General features: G+C 44.1%; 1 protein-coding gene across 1 annotated transcript in view; it reads left to right on the top strand.

Annotated features, from left to right (window-relative positions):
- Positions 1-16,004, top strand: part of LOC127574488 (fibrocystin-L-like) — a 140,967-nt gene that overhangs the window by 28,093 nt on the left and 96,870 nt on the right. The window contains 6 exon segments of the mRNA XM_052023512.1: positions 684-737; positions 1,541-1,614; positions 1,699-1,741; positions 2,213-2,283; positions 5,939-6,049; positions 12,943-13,025. Coding sequence (XP_051879472.1) covers positions 684-737; positions 1,541-1,614; positions 1,699-1,741; positions 2,213-2,283; positions 5,939-6,049; positions 12,943-13,025 — 436 coding nt within the window.

The raw sequence follows: 16,004 nt of genomic DNA, 5'->3' as shown, positions 1-16,004 counted from the left end.
CCTTATATTTTCCTGACTATGTCCTTCCCTCACTGATAGAGTCATAGAGAACTGCAGCACTGAAACAGGCCCTTGAGCCCATCTAGTCCATGCCGACCTGATCTTCTGCCTAGTCCCATCTACCTGCACCCGGACCAGATCCCTCCAAACCCTTCCCATCCATGTACCTGTCCAAACTTCTCCTAAATGTTACAATTGAACCGCATCTAGCACTTCCACTGGCAGCTCGTTCCACACTCGCACCACCCTTTGGGTGAAGAAGTTCCCCCTCAGATTCCCCTTATATATTTGATCTTTCACCCGAAACCTATGTCCTTTAGTTCTTGTCTCACCCAACCTCAGGGGAAAACACCTGCATGCAATCACCCTATCTATATCCCTCATAATTTTGTATACCTCTAAAAGATCACTCCTCATTTCCTGTGCTCCAGGGAATAAAGTCCTAACCTACTTAGCCTTTCCCTATAACTCAGGTCGTCAGGTCCGGGCAACATTCTTGTAAAGTGTCCAAGGGGTATGACTACATTTGTTGTTTGTTAATTGCAGCAACCAATGCATATTTATCTGTTTTTCAAAACTCATTGAAACTAGAATGAATATCCTTGGTAGTATTAGTTGTAAGCAGAAATTACCAATACCATTAACCATGTCTGATTAATCACTTGACATCTTTCCAATCCTAGAGTCTATGCTGGAGGAATGCTCTGTGATCTTCTTCATCCGGACTCGGATACCTTGTGAGTTTGTAACTCCAAATGCAGTGAGGTTTTGGGTGAGGAAGTTCCATTGAGCCTACTTTAGTTCAGTCTGAACCATTGTGCTATCTGCTTAAAGTGACTCAGTGATTTTCTTCCTAAATGTTTCCTAAATCATTCTGAACTTTGTGAGTTGCTTCCTACAATCCTGGGGGCATTTCTAGCTTAATCCCATCTGCAAAGTTGTCCCTTTGTTTCTACACTTAACTCATTGGTGTGCATTTTGTGGTTGGAATTAAATTCCCAGTGTTCAACAATCACTGGATCTTTGAGGTAGCTCCTTCTAAGGTTGGCAGCCAGCATTGTCTCTTTGCTGCTGACCGTAAGGTCCAAGCCATGGTGACTGGAGGCACTACTGACACTCAGTACTCCTTGGGCACTCCACTCAGGCCTGCTGCCTGCACCATAAGCTGCTCTACCTTTTACTTTCCACCCTTCAGCCAATGGGGGTGAATTTGTCTTGGGCAGTGGGGCAAGGTAAAAGTTTCAGATCCACCGCCTATGCAAAACCAGACTAATCCTTGAATCCAATGAGCTGCTTTACCGTCACGAGCTCTGGCTTCATCCCTGAGATCTATTTTGCCCCTGAGATTTTGAAACTTCATGACAGGCAGCCAGTCAGCTGGAACATTGTCAGGAAACCTTCTGCCTCATCAAGGTTCAGCAGATAGTGAGTTTCATATTGCTCTAGGAGAATTATTTTCCCATATAGGTTCCACCTTCCTATAAACATATAACAATATTAATATTTTTGTTGAATACAATGAAAGACTTTAAACTTGCAGGTATGGTTTGACACTTGACTACACATACAGTAGAAAAGGCACTATGACTTGCAGAATGACTGGAACGTACGTAGGTAAGATTTATACGTGTTTCATTAATAGGATATTGTCATAGCTGGAACAGACATAGCATTTCAACATCTCAATTCTGATTTCAGGTCACCATAATATGAGCTTCATTTTGGACAATGGCTACGGAAGGTAAGATATTCCCAACAACTAATTTGAAGTTACACAATGGAAACTGTAGAGCCCTCATCATCGAGGGAGACTGCATGTGTTGGTTCCTGTGCAATTATCCACTGATAATTGCATAGCACCAGTTGCTATTTGCTTTTCATGTATTTCAAGCAAATCACAGCTGTGGTCAGAGTTATTGCTTTGTTTTGAATGAGGAACTTAATTTTTAATCAAACTTTGAATGATATGTAATTTTTAGAGCAGACTTGATATTTTTGGGCTAGATGGGAATGCCTCACATATCGTGCTTATTTGAGTATGTTATATCTTCAGTAAGCGCACAGACACACACACACACACACACACACACACACACACACACACACACACACACACACACACACACACACACACACACACACACACACACACACACACACACACACATCCTCCTTTGATTTAATTGCGAGTTCCCTGTTTTTCCCACTGCAGGTCTCTGCCTGATGTGAATGCTTACTTTGTTTCCTCTCTCAATAAACTCAGCATGTTCCAAACCTACGCAGGTAAGGACACCACCATTCACTTGGGTTAATGAGTTCAGGAGTGACGGTCTTCTCCACCGCCGTCAGCTCTGCGACACTGGGGCGGACCTTCTTTTCATTACTCAACAACTGTTCCGCACAAGTGATATCGTGCAAACTGACATCCAGGCTGCAGTAGGAGAGGTTGGGTCCAATGACCAGAGAATCAAGGGGGTTGGTTTGAGGGAGAAGGTCCTGGGAGGGACTCCAGGGCTCTGGAAACTGAATGGTGTAGTAATTAAATACTGGGATGAGAAAGAAGCAGAGATGTTGGAGTGTGGCAGGACTGGAAGTGTTTGTGAGAGGGAATGGTGAGGCCAAGGAGAAATTTGTAAATCAGGATGAGAATGTGGTCATTGGAAGGTGAACTCAGTCATCCCACTCTCCTTCCGAGAGTCGTACTCGGTGTATATTGGTTCACAGCTCCCTGTCCTGAGACACAGGTACGCATGCACATCACTTGACAAGGAAGAGTCTGGGTACAAAGTAGTGTCTTTTCATGAAGTCCCAGCCACTGAGTGGTGAATCTTCCTTCAAATGGCGAACCATATGTTGGACAAATTGCACACATGCAAGATGCAAGGAACTGACCAGGTCTCCGCTTCATGTCTGAGGTTCCCAGAGCCCTAGCCAAGCTCTTTCCTCCGACCCACCTTCCCTCTCTTCCCAGGATTGGCCGTGGGCAATGCCTGGGTCCACATGCAGTGAGCCCTATTGCTGAAGACCAGCTGAATCATAACTCCAGAGACATCAGCCATGGGCCCACTGCCCGTGGTTACTTGCCATAACTCCCCTCAGCAGACCATGGAAGGCCAACCTTGCTGGTCAAGGACAATACCAGAGTGAAGAGACAAGGCCCTGAGCAGTAGCAGTGTCTGGAACAATGTTGTGGAAGGAGGCTGGTCGAGACCATGAGATCCCCCACTGGAAACTCCTGCAGCTTTCCACAGCTGGCAAATTGCTGGCCCCAGCATTATTAACACTGAAAATAAAATCATCTAAAAACACTTTAAATGCTTTAAGATAATTGAAACAAACAAACAGCAAATAATTGAGTATGTGTAACTGGCCTCATTTTTTCCTTTATTACTTGCTGATTGACACAGAAGGAGGCCATTCAGCTCACTGGGTCCATTCCGGTTCCCAGCAGGACAATCCCATTAGTCCCACCCCTCCTCTCCTTACTCCTTGTACCCCTGCAACTTATTCTCTCTCACCTGCCCATCAACTGCACCCCAGTTCTTCTGCACCCCCCACAGTAAGGGGTCATTTACAGCGCCCAATTGACCGACCAGCCCACGTCTTTGAGATGTGGGAGGAAACTGAAGCACCCCGGAACAAGCCCACTCAGTCACAGGGAGAACATACAAACTCCACATGGACAGCATCCTAGGTCAGGATTGAATTTGGGACGGCAGAGACTTGAGGCAGCAGCACTACCTGCTGCAACGTTTTACTGTTCTTTATTCCTTTATTCCCTTCCACCAAACGACTGGACGTGAATCCTCTGCCTAGTGTAACCAGCTGCAGGATCCAGGTCTGGGCTCCCAGTAAGTGCTGGGAATCACAGCCAATTCCTGCACTGCCATTGGGCTCCATTGGAAAGTCTGGTGAGAGAGTGCAGCTGGAACACGGGAGCAGATGGGAGTAGGAGCTGGGGGTGGGAAGAGGAAGGGGAGGGGATGCAGTTGGGGGATGAGAAGGAGCTGGGGAGGAAGTTGAGGTATGGGAGGGAGCTGGGGGCTGGTGTGTGGGAGAAACTTGTAGAAGGGAGCTGTGGGGTGGGAGGGAGAGAGGGCAGGGACAGGGCAGTGGTGGTGGTGGAACATTGGACCTCTGAAGGTGGGATTGCGCTGAAAGCTCCTTCATCTCTTGTGTAACTCAATATGCAGATATGTGTTTGGGTAAAGTTATTAGCTGCCTCTGTTTATTTCATCCTCAGCAGGTTTATTAGACAGCTATAAAAATACTTATTGGTTGAAGATACAGAGGTTTTGTTTGTGCGATAACATCAAGAGTCAGAAAAATTCCAGCCAGCAGAAATATAACTTGCAGTAAAAGTGTCATCTGGGTAATTGGATTGAAGCATCTGCCGTGGTTAATGGTGTCTGAGCCTGTCAGCAGAGACATGGTTCCATGTCAGTCACTGCTTATAAAGGAATACAAATCTACAAAGATCTAGTTCACTCCATCGTTAACCTTTCTCTCAGGATCCATACAGAATGTTTTATCAACTCTTGTTTACAGCAGCTAGTGCATCTCCAGCAACCCACTGAATCGGGACTGGTGTCCTAGGTCAATCTTGTGTTCTACATCAGAAGGATTGAGGCTCTAGCAGGAACTGATTATCATTGAGCTGTTGAAAGAGCCAAAATTTTATACCTTCTCCCTCATCGTTATCGAATGAGGTTCTGAGCTGAGAGCAGTAACATTCTGGGCTGCCTCTGGCAAACTAACGTGACATCAAGTTGTTTCTCTGCAAGTGCTGCACTTTCCACCTTCATGTTATTATAGAGTCCAACAACACTGCTGAGGATAGAACCAGGGTACACTGTAAGCAGAAGAAGGGCTTTTCAAAGGAGAGTTTTGGGCTTTTTTGGGGCAGAGTTGGGGCAGTATCTACAGTGTTGAATTTTGCTCACTTTTCCTCTGAAAGCTTAGGCAGCCTATCAAAGGCAAATCCAGGCCTAAAGTCACAGCAATCCTTGCAAGCATTGAAGCAGGGGAGCTTGATAGAGGAGTCTGAAATTAAGAAGCAATAGGCTGAGACCTGGAGTCAAGAGTGGTGGTGCATAGATACATGACCAAATGGCAGAGCTTCAGGACTGAGAACAGGAGAGGCAGTGGTATAGGAGGGAGAGGCAACTGAAGATAATGACTGAATGGAGACTGGTTTGCATTGAAAGTCTGAATGGGTGGATGTTTGAAGGAAGCGGGCAATAACAGGACGTGAACAGGACAGGTGAATGTGAGCCACACCAGGTGTGCGGTGAGCACAGTTCGAGCTAAGCGATCTTTAACTGGCCCCGATGTGTCTTCCAGTCCCAACCCTGTCACCCAAATATGCCCCAGGTGTCCTTGTATCAGGATGATCAGTGGATAGCAGTTATGGGGCTCCGTGGCTGATCCATCTCCAAGCCCCAGGCCAGAGCTAAGGCAAGCTGCAGTTGGTCCGTGAGAGGGAAGGCTTGTCTGCCTCAGGGAGCAGACCACCGATTCCATTTTGTACTGCTCTCCACAGGTCCTGGAATGTTTCCGGATGTTTCTCTGTTGATTTCAGGATCTCAGCATTTATGGCACTGTGATTTTTGTCAATCTCAGCCTCTTGCCAGATAAATTTGATCCTGAAATGAGGCTGAAGCCAATCAAACATAATCTAAACAAAACCAAATCTCTGCAGGTGCTGGAAATCTAAAATAATAACTCTCTGATGAAAGATCAGTGAGCTGAAATGTTGACTCTCCCTCCACTGATGCTGCCTGACCTGCTGATTATTCCCAGAGCCCTGTTTTCATTTTATAGTAACATCCAAAGTGCAATATATGCTTTTGATTTTATGACATTGGTTGTAGTTTAGAAATGGAGGAACATCTGATGTATGTTGGCAATATTAAATACTGTATTTCTTCCCTCTAAGAGGTGACTGGCATCTACCCATCTGAAGGGAGTGTGGAAGGAGGCACTCGGCTGACAGTGAACGGGAGGTTCTTTGATGAAACAGACTCCCCAGCCAGAGTTACTGTGGCAGGTATGTACTGGGGGAGCCAGGACAGACCTGTGACACTACAGTGCCTTCAGCTATCTCAGAGAAACCCAAAACCCTTTTTCCAAGTGTGGAAAATGTGGCTGCCATTTTTTGAAGAGCAAGCTCCCACAGACATTCATGTAACATTGGTTTCAAGGAATAACTATTGATCAGAGGAAACCCTGCTCCTACTGTTATTTGGGGTATTTCAGTGAGCAGAAGATGCTCGGCTAATGTCTCATTGGAAAGACAGAACCCTTGAAATACGATCCACTTCAGCATTAAAATGATCCTTCAATGCAAAACAGAGGTGTGGTGCTCCCTCAGTTCCACACTGAAGCATCATTTTAATGTTGAATTGTCTGAATAGGGATGAACCTCACGAGGTGAGGGAGGAGATAGCTGAATCATTGGCTATGATCTTTGAGTCCTCGTTGTCCATGGATATGGTACCGGAGGATTGGAGGGTGGCAAATGTTGTCCCCTTATTCAAAAAAGGTAGTAGGAATAGTCCAGGGAATTACAGACCAGTGAGCCTTACGTCTGTGGTGGGAAAGCTGTTGGAAAGGATTCTTAAGGATAGGATCTATTGGCATTTAGAGAATCATCGTATGATCAGGGACAGCCAGCATGGCTTTGTGAAATGCAAATCATGTCTCACAAGCCTGATAGTGTTCTTTGAGGAGGTGACCAGGCAGATTGATGAGGATAGTGCAGTAGATGTGGTCTACATGGATTTTAGTAAGGCATTTGACAAGGTTCCACATGGTAGGCTTCTTCAGAAGGTCAGAGGGCATGGGATCTAGGGATGCTTGGCCGTGTGGATTCAGAATTGGCTTGCCTGTAGAAAGCAGAGGGTTGTGGTGGAGGGAGTACATTCAGATTGGAGGGCTGTGACTAGCGGTGTCCCACAAAGATCGGTTCTGGGACCTCTGCTTTTCATGATTTATATTAATAACTTGGATGAGGGGGTAGAAGGGTGGGTTAGCAAGTTTGCAGAGAACATGAAGGTTGGTGGTGGTGTGGATAGTGTGGAGGATTGTCGAAGATTGCAGAGGGACATTGATAGGATACAGAGCTGGGCTGAAAAATGGCAGATGGAGTTCAATCCGGAGAAGTGTGAGGTGGTACACTTTGGAAGGACAAACTCCAAGGCGGAGTACAAAGTGAATGGCAGGATTCTAGGTAGTGTGGAGGAGCAGAGGGATCTGGGGAGTTCATATACATAGATCCCTGAAAGTTGCCTCACAGGTGGATAGGGTAGTTAAGAAAGCTTATGGGATGTTAGCTTTCGTAAGTTGAGGGATTGAGTTTAAGAGCCGTGAGGTAATGATGCAGCTCTATAAAACTCTGTTTAGGCCACACTTAGAGTACTGTGTCCAGTTCTGATCGCCTCATTATAGGAAGGATATGGAAGTGTTGGAAAGGGTGCAGAGGAGATTTACCAGAATGCTGTCTGGTGTAGAGAGTATGCATTATGAGGAGAGACTAAGGGAGCTAGGACTTCATTCTTTGGAGAGAAGGATGATGAGAGGAGACATGATAAAGGTGTACAAAATATTAAGAGGAATAGATAGAGTAGACAGCCAGCGCCTCTTTCCCAGGGCACTAATTCTCAATACAAGAGGGCATGGCTTTAAAGTAATGGGTGGTAAGTTCAAGGGAGATATCAGAGGAAGGTTTTTTACCCAGAGAGTGGTTGGGGCATGGAATGCACTACCTGGGGTGGTGGTGGAGGCAGGTACATTGGTGAAATTCAAGCAATTGCTAGATAAGTATATGGAGGAATTTAAAATAGAGGGATATGTGGGAGGAAGGGGTTAGATAGTCTTAGGTGAGGTTTACAGGTCGGCACAATATTGCGGGCCAAAGAGCCTGTATTGTGCTGTACTGTTCTATGATTCTATGATTCTATGACATGTAACCTCCTGTCTCAGAGAGATCAACGAGAACAATGGGATTTGATCCATTCATTGTCAAATGACCGTGGTAGACAGACCGACTCATCTGCGAGTCTCCACCCAATGGAAGGAGTCGCAGTCTTCTGATAAACCAGTTCATATTAAGATTGTTCCCGTTGACTCCCTTGAATTAATGAATCTATCCTATTGTGCAAAATTCATTTTTTAAACCTTCCCTATTTTTAAAACCTTTCATAATTCGTGAATTATAATAGACACAGTTCCAGGGAGGGCACTTTATTGTGAGTGATGTTAACCCCTTTTTATTTGAAAATATCTGAAGTCCTACGTAGTCAACCTATCATCTAATGCACTGTGTTCAACAAAACACATTCATACTGAATGTAGATCTAAATCCTTTCTAATATTTTTGCTTTCTGTTTTTCATTCCTTGTCTTAGACCAAACCTGTGAGATTCTCAGTGTCAACGCAACTCAAATAATCTGCCAGATCCCAAAAGAAAGCAATTTTTCCAGGACAGTTTTCCCAGGTAGTTTATTTTAATGAATACATTTTCATCAAAAATTTTAATTCGGTAAATATGTCAAATGATTAATATATGCTCGGCTGATGTTAAATGACATAAATATAAAGGTCTTGGTTAATGAAAATAGATAGGATTGAATTAAGCGTAAACAGGACAATGTGTTAGCTATTCATGGTGATGTGTAACCGGCTGCTTATTTCCAATGTCAGTCACCATTCCCCACCCCCTACAACCCAACTTCTTGGGTCAAGCTCATGTAGGACAAATTAAACCAATATATGCTTGTAACTGAAGAGTAGGGCCAGTTAGTTCAAATACAGCTAACGTAAATAAGTTTCATCAGAAATAGTTCTCAGTATCCAGCATACACAAGGGTTCTGCTGTTATGGGCTATGCTGCCATTTACTGCCTCTGTGGAATTCCATAGATTCTCCAACCCCTGAGAGAAAAAAGTTCCTTCTCATCTCATCTGAAATGGATGACCCCTTATTCTGAAACCTTGTCCTCTGTTCTGGATAGCCTCAGTAGGAGAAATAGCATCTCAACATTCACCCCATCAATCCCCACCAGAACCTTACGTGTTTCAATAGTCATCTCTCATTCACCTAAACTGCAGTGAGCATAAGTTCTGCCTGCTGACTCTGTTCATTAGTACATTATTAACAGGAACAGGAGTAGGTAATTTGGCCCCTCCAGGCTGTTCTGCTATTCATCATGGCTGCTCTTCTACCTCTGTGCCATTCCTCGTATCCTTTAATATCCAGAAATTTATTCATCTCTGTTTTGAATGAACCCAGTGACCGAGCCTCCAGGTTAGAGAATTCCAAAGGTTCACCAACCTACACATGAGAAATTTCTCCCCATCTCAGTGCCAAATGGCCTACCACTTATTTTGAGTCTGTGTCCCTGGCTCTACACTCCTCAGCCAGGTGAAGCATCCTCCCTGCATGTAGCCTGTCGAGCTCTGCAAGAACCTTGTAAGTTTCAATGAGATTTGCTCATTCTTCCAAACTCGACAGAAAAGCCCAGTCTTCTCAATCTGTTCTCATCGGGCAAACCCGTGAGGTTGTGCCTGGTGACCCTGCTACAGTGCTTTATGGCCAATTTAGTACTTTCAATGTGTGCTCACTATTATAGCAACTTCCCTTTGCTCCACCGTTGATGGCTGTGCCTTCAGCTACAACAGCCTTAAGCTCTGTCTTAAGACATTGCTTAATAGCTGATTGGCTTGGCCTTTGGTCACCTGTCCTCACGTCCCTGCACGTGATGCCATTTTGTCTGATTTCTCTCTAGTGAGGCGCTTTGGGAGGTTTAACCCCATTAAAGGCACTCAGTGTTTTTGTAATGGGGACATACACAGAAACTAGGTTGTATACAGCAAGATCCCAGAAGTGGCAGTGCCATAAGTGATCTGATTAATGGTGTAACAGATGGGTTAATGGAATGCTCTGGTAGGATCATTCAAGTCCAGCTCAGTGGACGGGTTGTTGGTTTAACATCCCAGACAGCCCGGCCTTCCTTCAGCTGCAGACCTGTACTCACGTCTCTGGAGGGACATGAACCTCTGAATCAAAGGAGGGAACATTGACAGTGGCCCAAGGTCCCACTTGCATAGAGGAATTTTTGAAGTCTTGCCCCAGGCAAACATTTATTGGTGCCTCTACCCATTAATGAAGATGACAAAAGAGTTCAAAACAATTTGATGAAAGGATAAAACAACAGGCAAAGCTATTTCATGTGGTTTGTTTAACAAGTAAATTCTCAGGGAACAAGCAGGAATCTATCTACAGTCCAATTAACCACACCAGTTCCTTGTTGCTGTTATCTCTTTCTGCAGTTAGGTGGTATCCAACCAAATGTGTCAGCTGTTCTCCAGTCCAGTGTAGGGATTAATTCATTGGTTTTAATCTGAACCAGTCAATTATTTGGGGGAGGAATGGTGGAAGAAACCCACAAAATTTCAGGATTAAGAACAAGTAGGTGGCCCAATTAGATCCTTCTGTACCCTGAACCAACAAAGACAGCAGCACACAAACAGACCCTAATCATGCTTCAGTTCTATATAGCATGCTCCCTTTTGCAGCAACCAGAGCAAACATGGCTTTATGAAAGGGAAATGTTGCTTGATACAATTTTCCAGCAGTCTTTGAACATGTAACAAATGGTGGATAAAGGTGAACCAGTAGACGTGGTCTACTTGCATCCTCAGAAGGTATTTGATAAATTGCTATATGAAATGTAAAATATGAGTGCAGAGGTGGCATAATACAAGAGAGTGGCTAACAAAGAGAAAATGGAGTTGGGGGAAGTTGATCATTTTTTATGTTGGTGATTAGTAACTACTGGGGTGCCACAGGAATCAGTGCTGGAGCCTTAGTTATACACAATCCATATTAGTGACTTGGATGAAGGGACTGAGTGTACTGTGGCCAAATCTTCTGATGGCATAAAAGTAGCAAGTTGTGAGGAGGACACGGAAAGATAAAGGTAGGTTAAGTAAATAGGCATGAAGTTGGAAAATGGAGTATAATGTGGCAAAATGTAAGGTTGCCCACTCCAGAAGGAAGTAATTAAGAAGGCTAATGGAATGTTCAGCCTGGTTGCAGAGGGAGTATGAAAGTAGAGATATTTTGATGCAACTTTACAAGGAGATAGTGAGGGTGCACCTGGAGTGCTCTGCATAATGTTGTCTCCATACTTACATTCGAGATAGTGCAGGGAAAGTTCATCAGGTTGATTCCTGAGCTGAAAGGGTAGGCGTGTATTTGAGCGGGTTGAGACTGTGCTTATCGGAGATTAGAAGAATAAGAGTTAACCTTATTGAAACATGTAATATTCACAGATGGATCGGCAGGGTGGGTGCTGAGAGGATGTTTCCCCTAGTGGGGCAGGGTTTCAGAATGAGGTTCACACATTTAAGACAAGAGAAGGGAGGAATTTCTTCTCTCAGAGGTGTGAATCTTTGAATTCTCTACCCAGAGTGTATGGAGGTGGAATAGGTGAATATACTGAATGTGGTGATTGACAGGCATTTCAGCCACAGGAGTTGAGGGGTAGGGGAGAAAGTGGAAGGCAGTTGAGGCCAAGGTTTGATCAGTCATGATCTTAGATCAGACTGGAGGGGCCAAGTAGCCTACTTAAGAGATTAAGGGGGTTTGGAGTGTCTCCAAACACTCTAACAAATTTCTACAGCTGTACTCTTGAAAGTATCCTGACTGGTTGCATCATGCTCTGGTACGGCAATTTGAATGCACAGGAACATAAGAAGCTGCAGAGAATAGTGGACTCTGCCCAATACATCATGAGAACATCCCACCCACCATTGATAGTATCTAGAGGAGGTGCTGCCTCAAGAAGGCAACATCCATCATCAAAGATCCCCACCATCCAGGCCATGTCATCTTTTCACAGCTACCATCAGGCAGGAGGTACAGAAGTCTGAAGTCCCACACCACCAGGTTCAAGAACAGCTACTTCTCTTCAAATATTTGGTTCTTGAACCAACTGGCAAAACCCTAATCACTACAGTCTGGCAACACTATGACCACTTTGATCACTTTACACTACAATGGACATCATTGTTATTTTGTTCTAATCATGTTCTTTCTTGTAAAAAAAATAATTCTGTACAATTTATGTTTAATTTACATTTTTCTTATGAATGCTGCTCATATGATGCTATGTGCCTGTGATGCTGCTGCAAGTAAGTTTTTCATTGTACCTGTGCATACATGTACTTGTGCATATGACAGTAAATTTGACTTTGACTACTTCAGTGACACTTGGAAACAGTAAATAGACTTTTCAAAACACTCAGCCTTTGTCATTGGACACAGTGAATGCTGAAACTAGCTGACTTCACTGGTACACAAGGCCTTTGAGCTATCCTAACATTATTCAAAGGTATTTAATTATGGTTCAAATAGGCTTCAGTAATTAAAGTGAAATATATGTAATTTAAAACACTTCTACATGCCATAAATTATTTAAAATCATTAAAATGAAGTATATAAATGAAACCAAACAAACACTTCTCTGAATGTTTTCACTAGAGGGAGTAGGCTCTCTAAGCTACGGTAAAGCTGAGGGCCCAGGTGCAACATGCATCCAGCCTCAGCTCAGCACATTTGTACTCTGATGCTGGCAGTAAATCCATTGAGAAAGCATGAACTCTACAGAGCCAGTGGCCTATTACACCATTGCTACTAGTAGGACACAAACGTACTTCAGTCTTCCTTTGCATGTCTTGACTTTGTCAATTTTCTATTGTTTAGGAGGAAGAGGTTTGAAGGTGGAAACTTGGAAAGGTGGTACCCTGAGTGACTTGCCAAACTACAATGAAAGTACAATGGGATACTCAACATTATGGGTTGATGAGGCCTTTTATAAATCCTCCACACCATGGAGTCCATCTATTACACGTCTAAGTGGGTTCTTTGTTGCTCCAGTGACTGACAATTACCGTTTCTACATCAAAGGGAGAGGCATATTCGAACTTCATCTTAGCTTAACTGGGGATCCTCGGGACAAGGTACATAAACAGGCACTTTGTAATCATGCTTGAATGTTTACCGATTCACCTAGCTATGAACTTTCGTGTGAACTTAACACCAGACAATAGATGCTGGTGAATGCTGAGGTTTCATGAAAGTGAACGATGACAATCCTGACCTCTGGCGCTGTCTGTGTGGAGTTTGCACGTACTCTCCGTAACCGTGTGGATTTCCTCCAGGTGCTGCAATTTCCTCCCACATCCCTGAGACATGTGAGTTGGTGGGTTAGTTGGTTGCTGTAAGTTGCCCCTAGTGTGTAGGTGAGGGGTAGAATCTGGGGGGAGTTGATGGGAAGTGGGGAGAATAAAAATGGGAATGATGTAGGATTAGTGTAAATGGGTGATTCATGGTCAGCAGGGACTCAATGGGCTGAAGGGCCTGTTTTGCACTGTCTCTCTGTATGATGCTGAACAGCTTGAGGTCTGCCTTGGCTTAGTAAGAGGGCAGAGCTAAGAGTCACACTTCGCACACTCTGTAGTAAAGCCAAATGCAAGGTTTCTGGGATCTAGCAGTAAGCTGGCGGTGGTGGGCACATCCCTGGTTCTTTGGCAAAGAAGGAACTAAAATTAACTCAACAAATGTCTCCAAAGGATGATGATGTCTGATAAGTTGCATGCACACAAATTGGTCCTTTGACAACATTTGAGAACTGGAAGATGCTGTCTTCAATTAGAAATAAAGAAGGAATTCAGGTAGATGCATTAACTTGCATGTTCTGTCTCTGCATCATTCCCTAGGCTAAAGTTGCCTCTGGCACTTGGCAGTACTGGAGTTACACAACATCCCACAGCCAAGCCTCTGATGCACTGCGACTTGAGAAAGGGAAAGGGTAGGTTCTTCAAGTCTTTCAGACTTCCATATAACAATTGTGAAATTTCATCCAAAATTTACACATGCATTTAAAATAGTCATTGCAATTTACATATTTGTCAATTTACATTTGTAATTTGCATGTGATACATTGATGTGGCATCTACATATTCAGCTGATCATTTACCCACATAATTTATGAACGCTTCTTCAAATGTACATCTGTGAATTGTGTTGAATTGCAAATTTACATGTGTAATTTCCATGTTTAACATAAAACTTAAAATTTGAGAAATATGAAGTTAAAATTTCTTTGGAAATAATAACCCTGAAATTTTGTTGAGAGAGGAATTGAGTACTTCAGCTGATAAAACCATCAGCTGACGCAAAGATCAAATCAGCAAAATGTATTTGTCTCAGTCTCACTGTGTCATAAGTGTTTCCACCACCCCCCCCCCCCTCCCCCCCTCCCCCCCTCCCCCCCTCCACTCTGGCACTCTGGGATAAAACCTTGTCAGGCAAAGCCGTCACCAAATATTGTCCCCTGGATATTGAAATTGTTGACAGTTTGCTTAACATGGTTGTGCTGCCCAGTGGGCCACTGAAGTTGGGCCCAAGCAAGAAATGTCCATAACACATGAGAGAACCAGTCCTTGAGATCTCACTCATGAAGCAATAATAGAGTCATAAAGCACAGAAGCAGTGCCTTTGGCCCATCACTTCCATGCTGACCATACACTAAGGGATGCAGGGACATTTTAATACAACATCGCTCAGCTGAACCAGTGACCCACGCTCCTCAAAAGTGAGGTCAAAGGATGATTAAGTTCACATGTCCATGTCAAGCTGTAGAACACATTTATGGACTTTTGGATAAATAGAATGAACAGCAGAATTTCTCTTTGCTGTTGGAGAGGTGGCCACAGGAAGTGGGAGTCAAGGAGAGAGCCGCCACCCCAATGAACATAAACCTGATTCCTGCTGCTCTTCCTGCAAAGTCCCCAATAGCCGAGCAGAAATGTGCGGCCAGGAGCAGAAAATAGGGGCAGGAGTAGGCCACTCAGCCCCTCAAGCCTGCCCTGCCATTCAATGTAATCATGGCTGATTTACGCTGACCTCAACTCCTCTTCTGTGCCAGTTCTCCATCACCCTCAGTTCCTCGATATTTCATCTATCTTCACCTTAAATATACAGTATCTAATGATTTGGCGTCCATCCTGTGGGACAGAGAATTCCAGAGACTCACCATCCTGTAAGAGAAGAAATTTCTGCGTACCTCAGTTTTAAATGACCGACTCCTTACCTTGTAGTTGTGCCCCTTGTTGAGACTCTCCCACAAGTGAAGCCACAGGGCTGAATGGACTCCTCTTGTGCTGTGATTTACTTTGCAACACCAAGTTTGTATTTGCATGAAAACTCCTGCAATGAAACATTCTGCTCATTCAGCATCATCAAACGTTGCCAGCAAGCTGCAAGGTCTATGGGCCAAACACAGGCAGCTGGGACTAGCTCCCTGGGCAACACAGTCAACATGGACACGTTGGGCTGAAGGGCCTGTTTCCATGCTGTATGACTCTGAGGTGAACAGAAGCTGGCTCAGACAGAAGTTTTAAGAAGGAGAGAGCCCAAGGGTTGAGGGGGAAGTTCAGGGTCCAGGCAGCTGAAGATGTGGCCACCAATAGGCAAAGTAGAAAATGTTGCAAACATTCAGCAGGTCAGACAGCATCTTTGGGGAGAGAAATAGAGTTACCGTTTCAGGTCAATGACCTTCATCAGAAGTGTCTGACCAGTGCTTTTTCCAGTCTTGATGAATGTTTATTGACCAGAAATGTTGATCTCCCTCCACAAATGCTGCCTGACCAGTGTATTCTCAGCACTTTCTTTCTTTTAATTCCAGATTGCCAACATCTACAATTTTTTTTGTTCACAATTATGTTGAAAACTATTGTCAAGGTAACTTGGACAGTCCTTGCTTCTCCCCCGAGTGCTGTTGGACTTGAACTAGAGCAGGCAGGCAGGTTTTGATTTAATGTGCTGGAGTTTAATTTGGATAAGTGCGAGGTGTTGCATTTTAGAAAGTCAAATCCAGTTTGGAATTTCACAGCAGGGCCCTGGGAAGTGTTGCAGAACAGAGGGACTTTGGAGAA

Source organism: Pristis pectinata, chromosome 9 (assembly GCF_009764475.1).
Source record: "Pristis pectinata isolate sPriPec2 chromosome 9, sPriPec2.1.pri, whole genome shotgun sequence".
NCBI classification, from domain to species: Eukaryota; Metazoa; Chordata; class Chondrichthyes; order Rhinopristiformes; family Pristidae; genus Pristis; species Pristis pectinata.
This window is presented reverse-complemented; position numbering and strand designations above follow the sequence as displayed.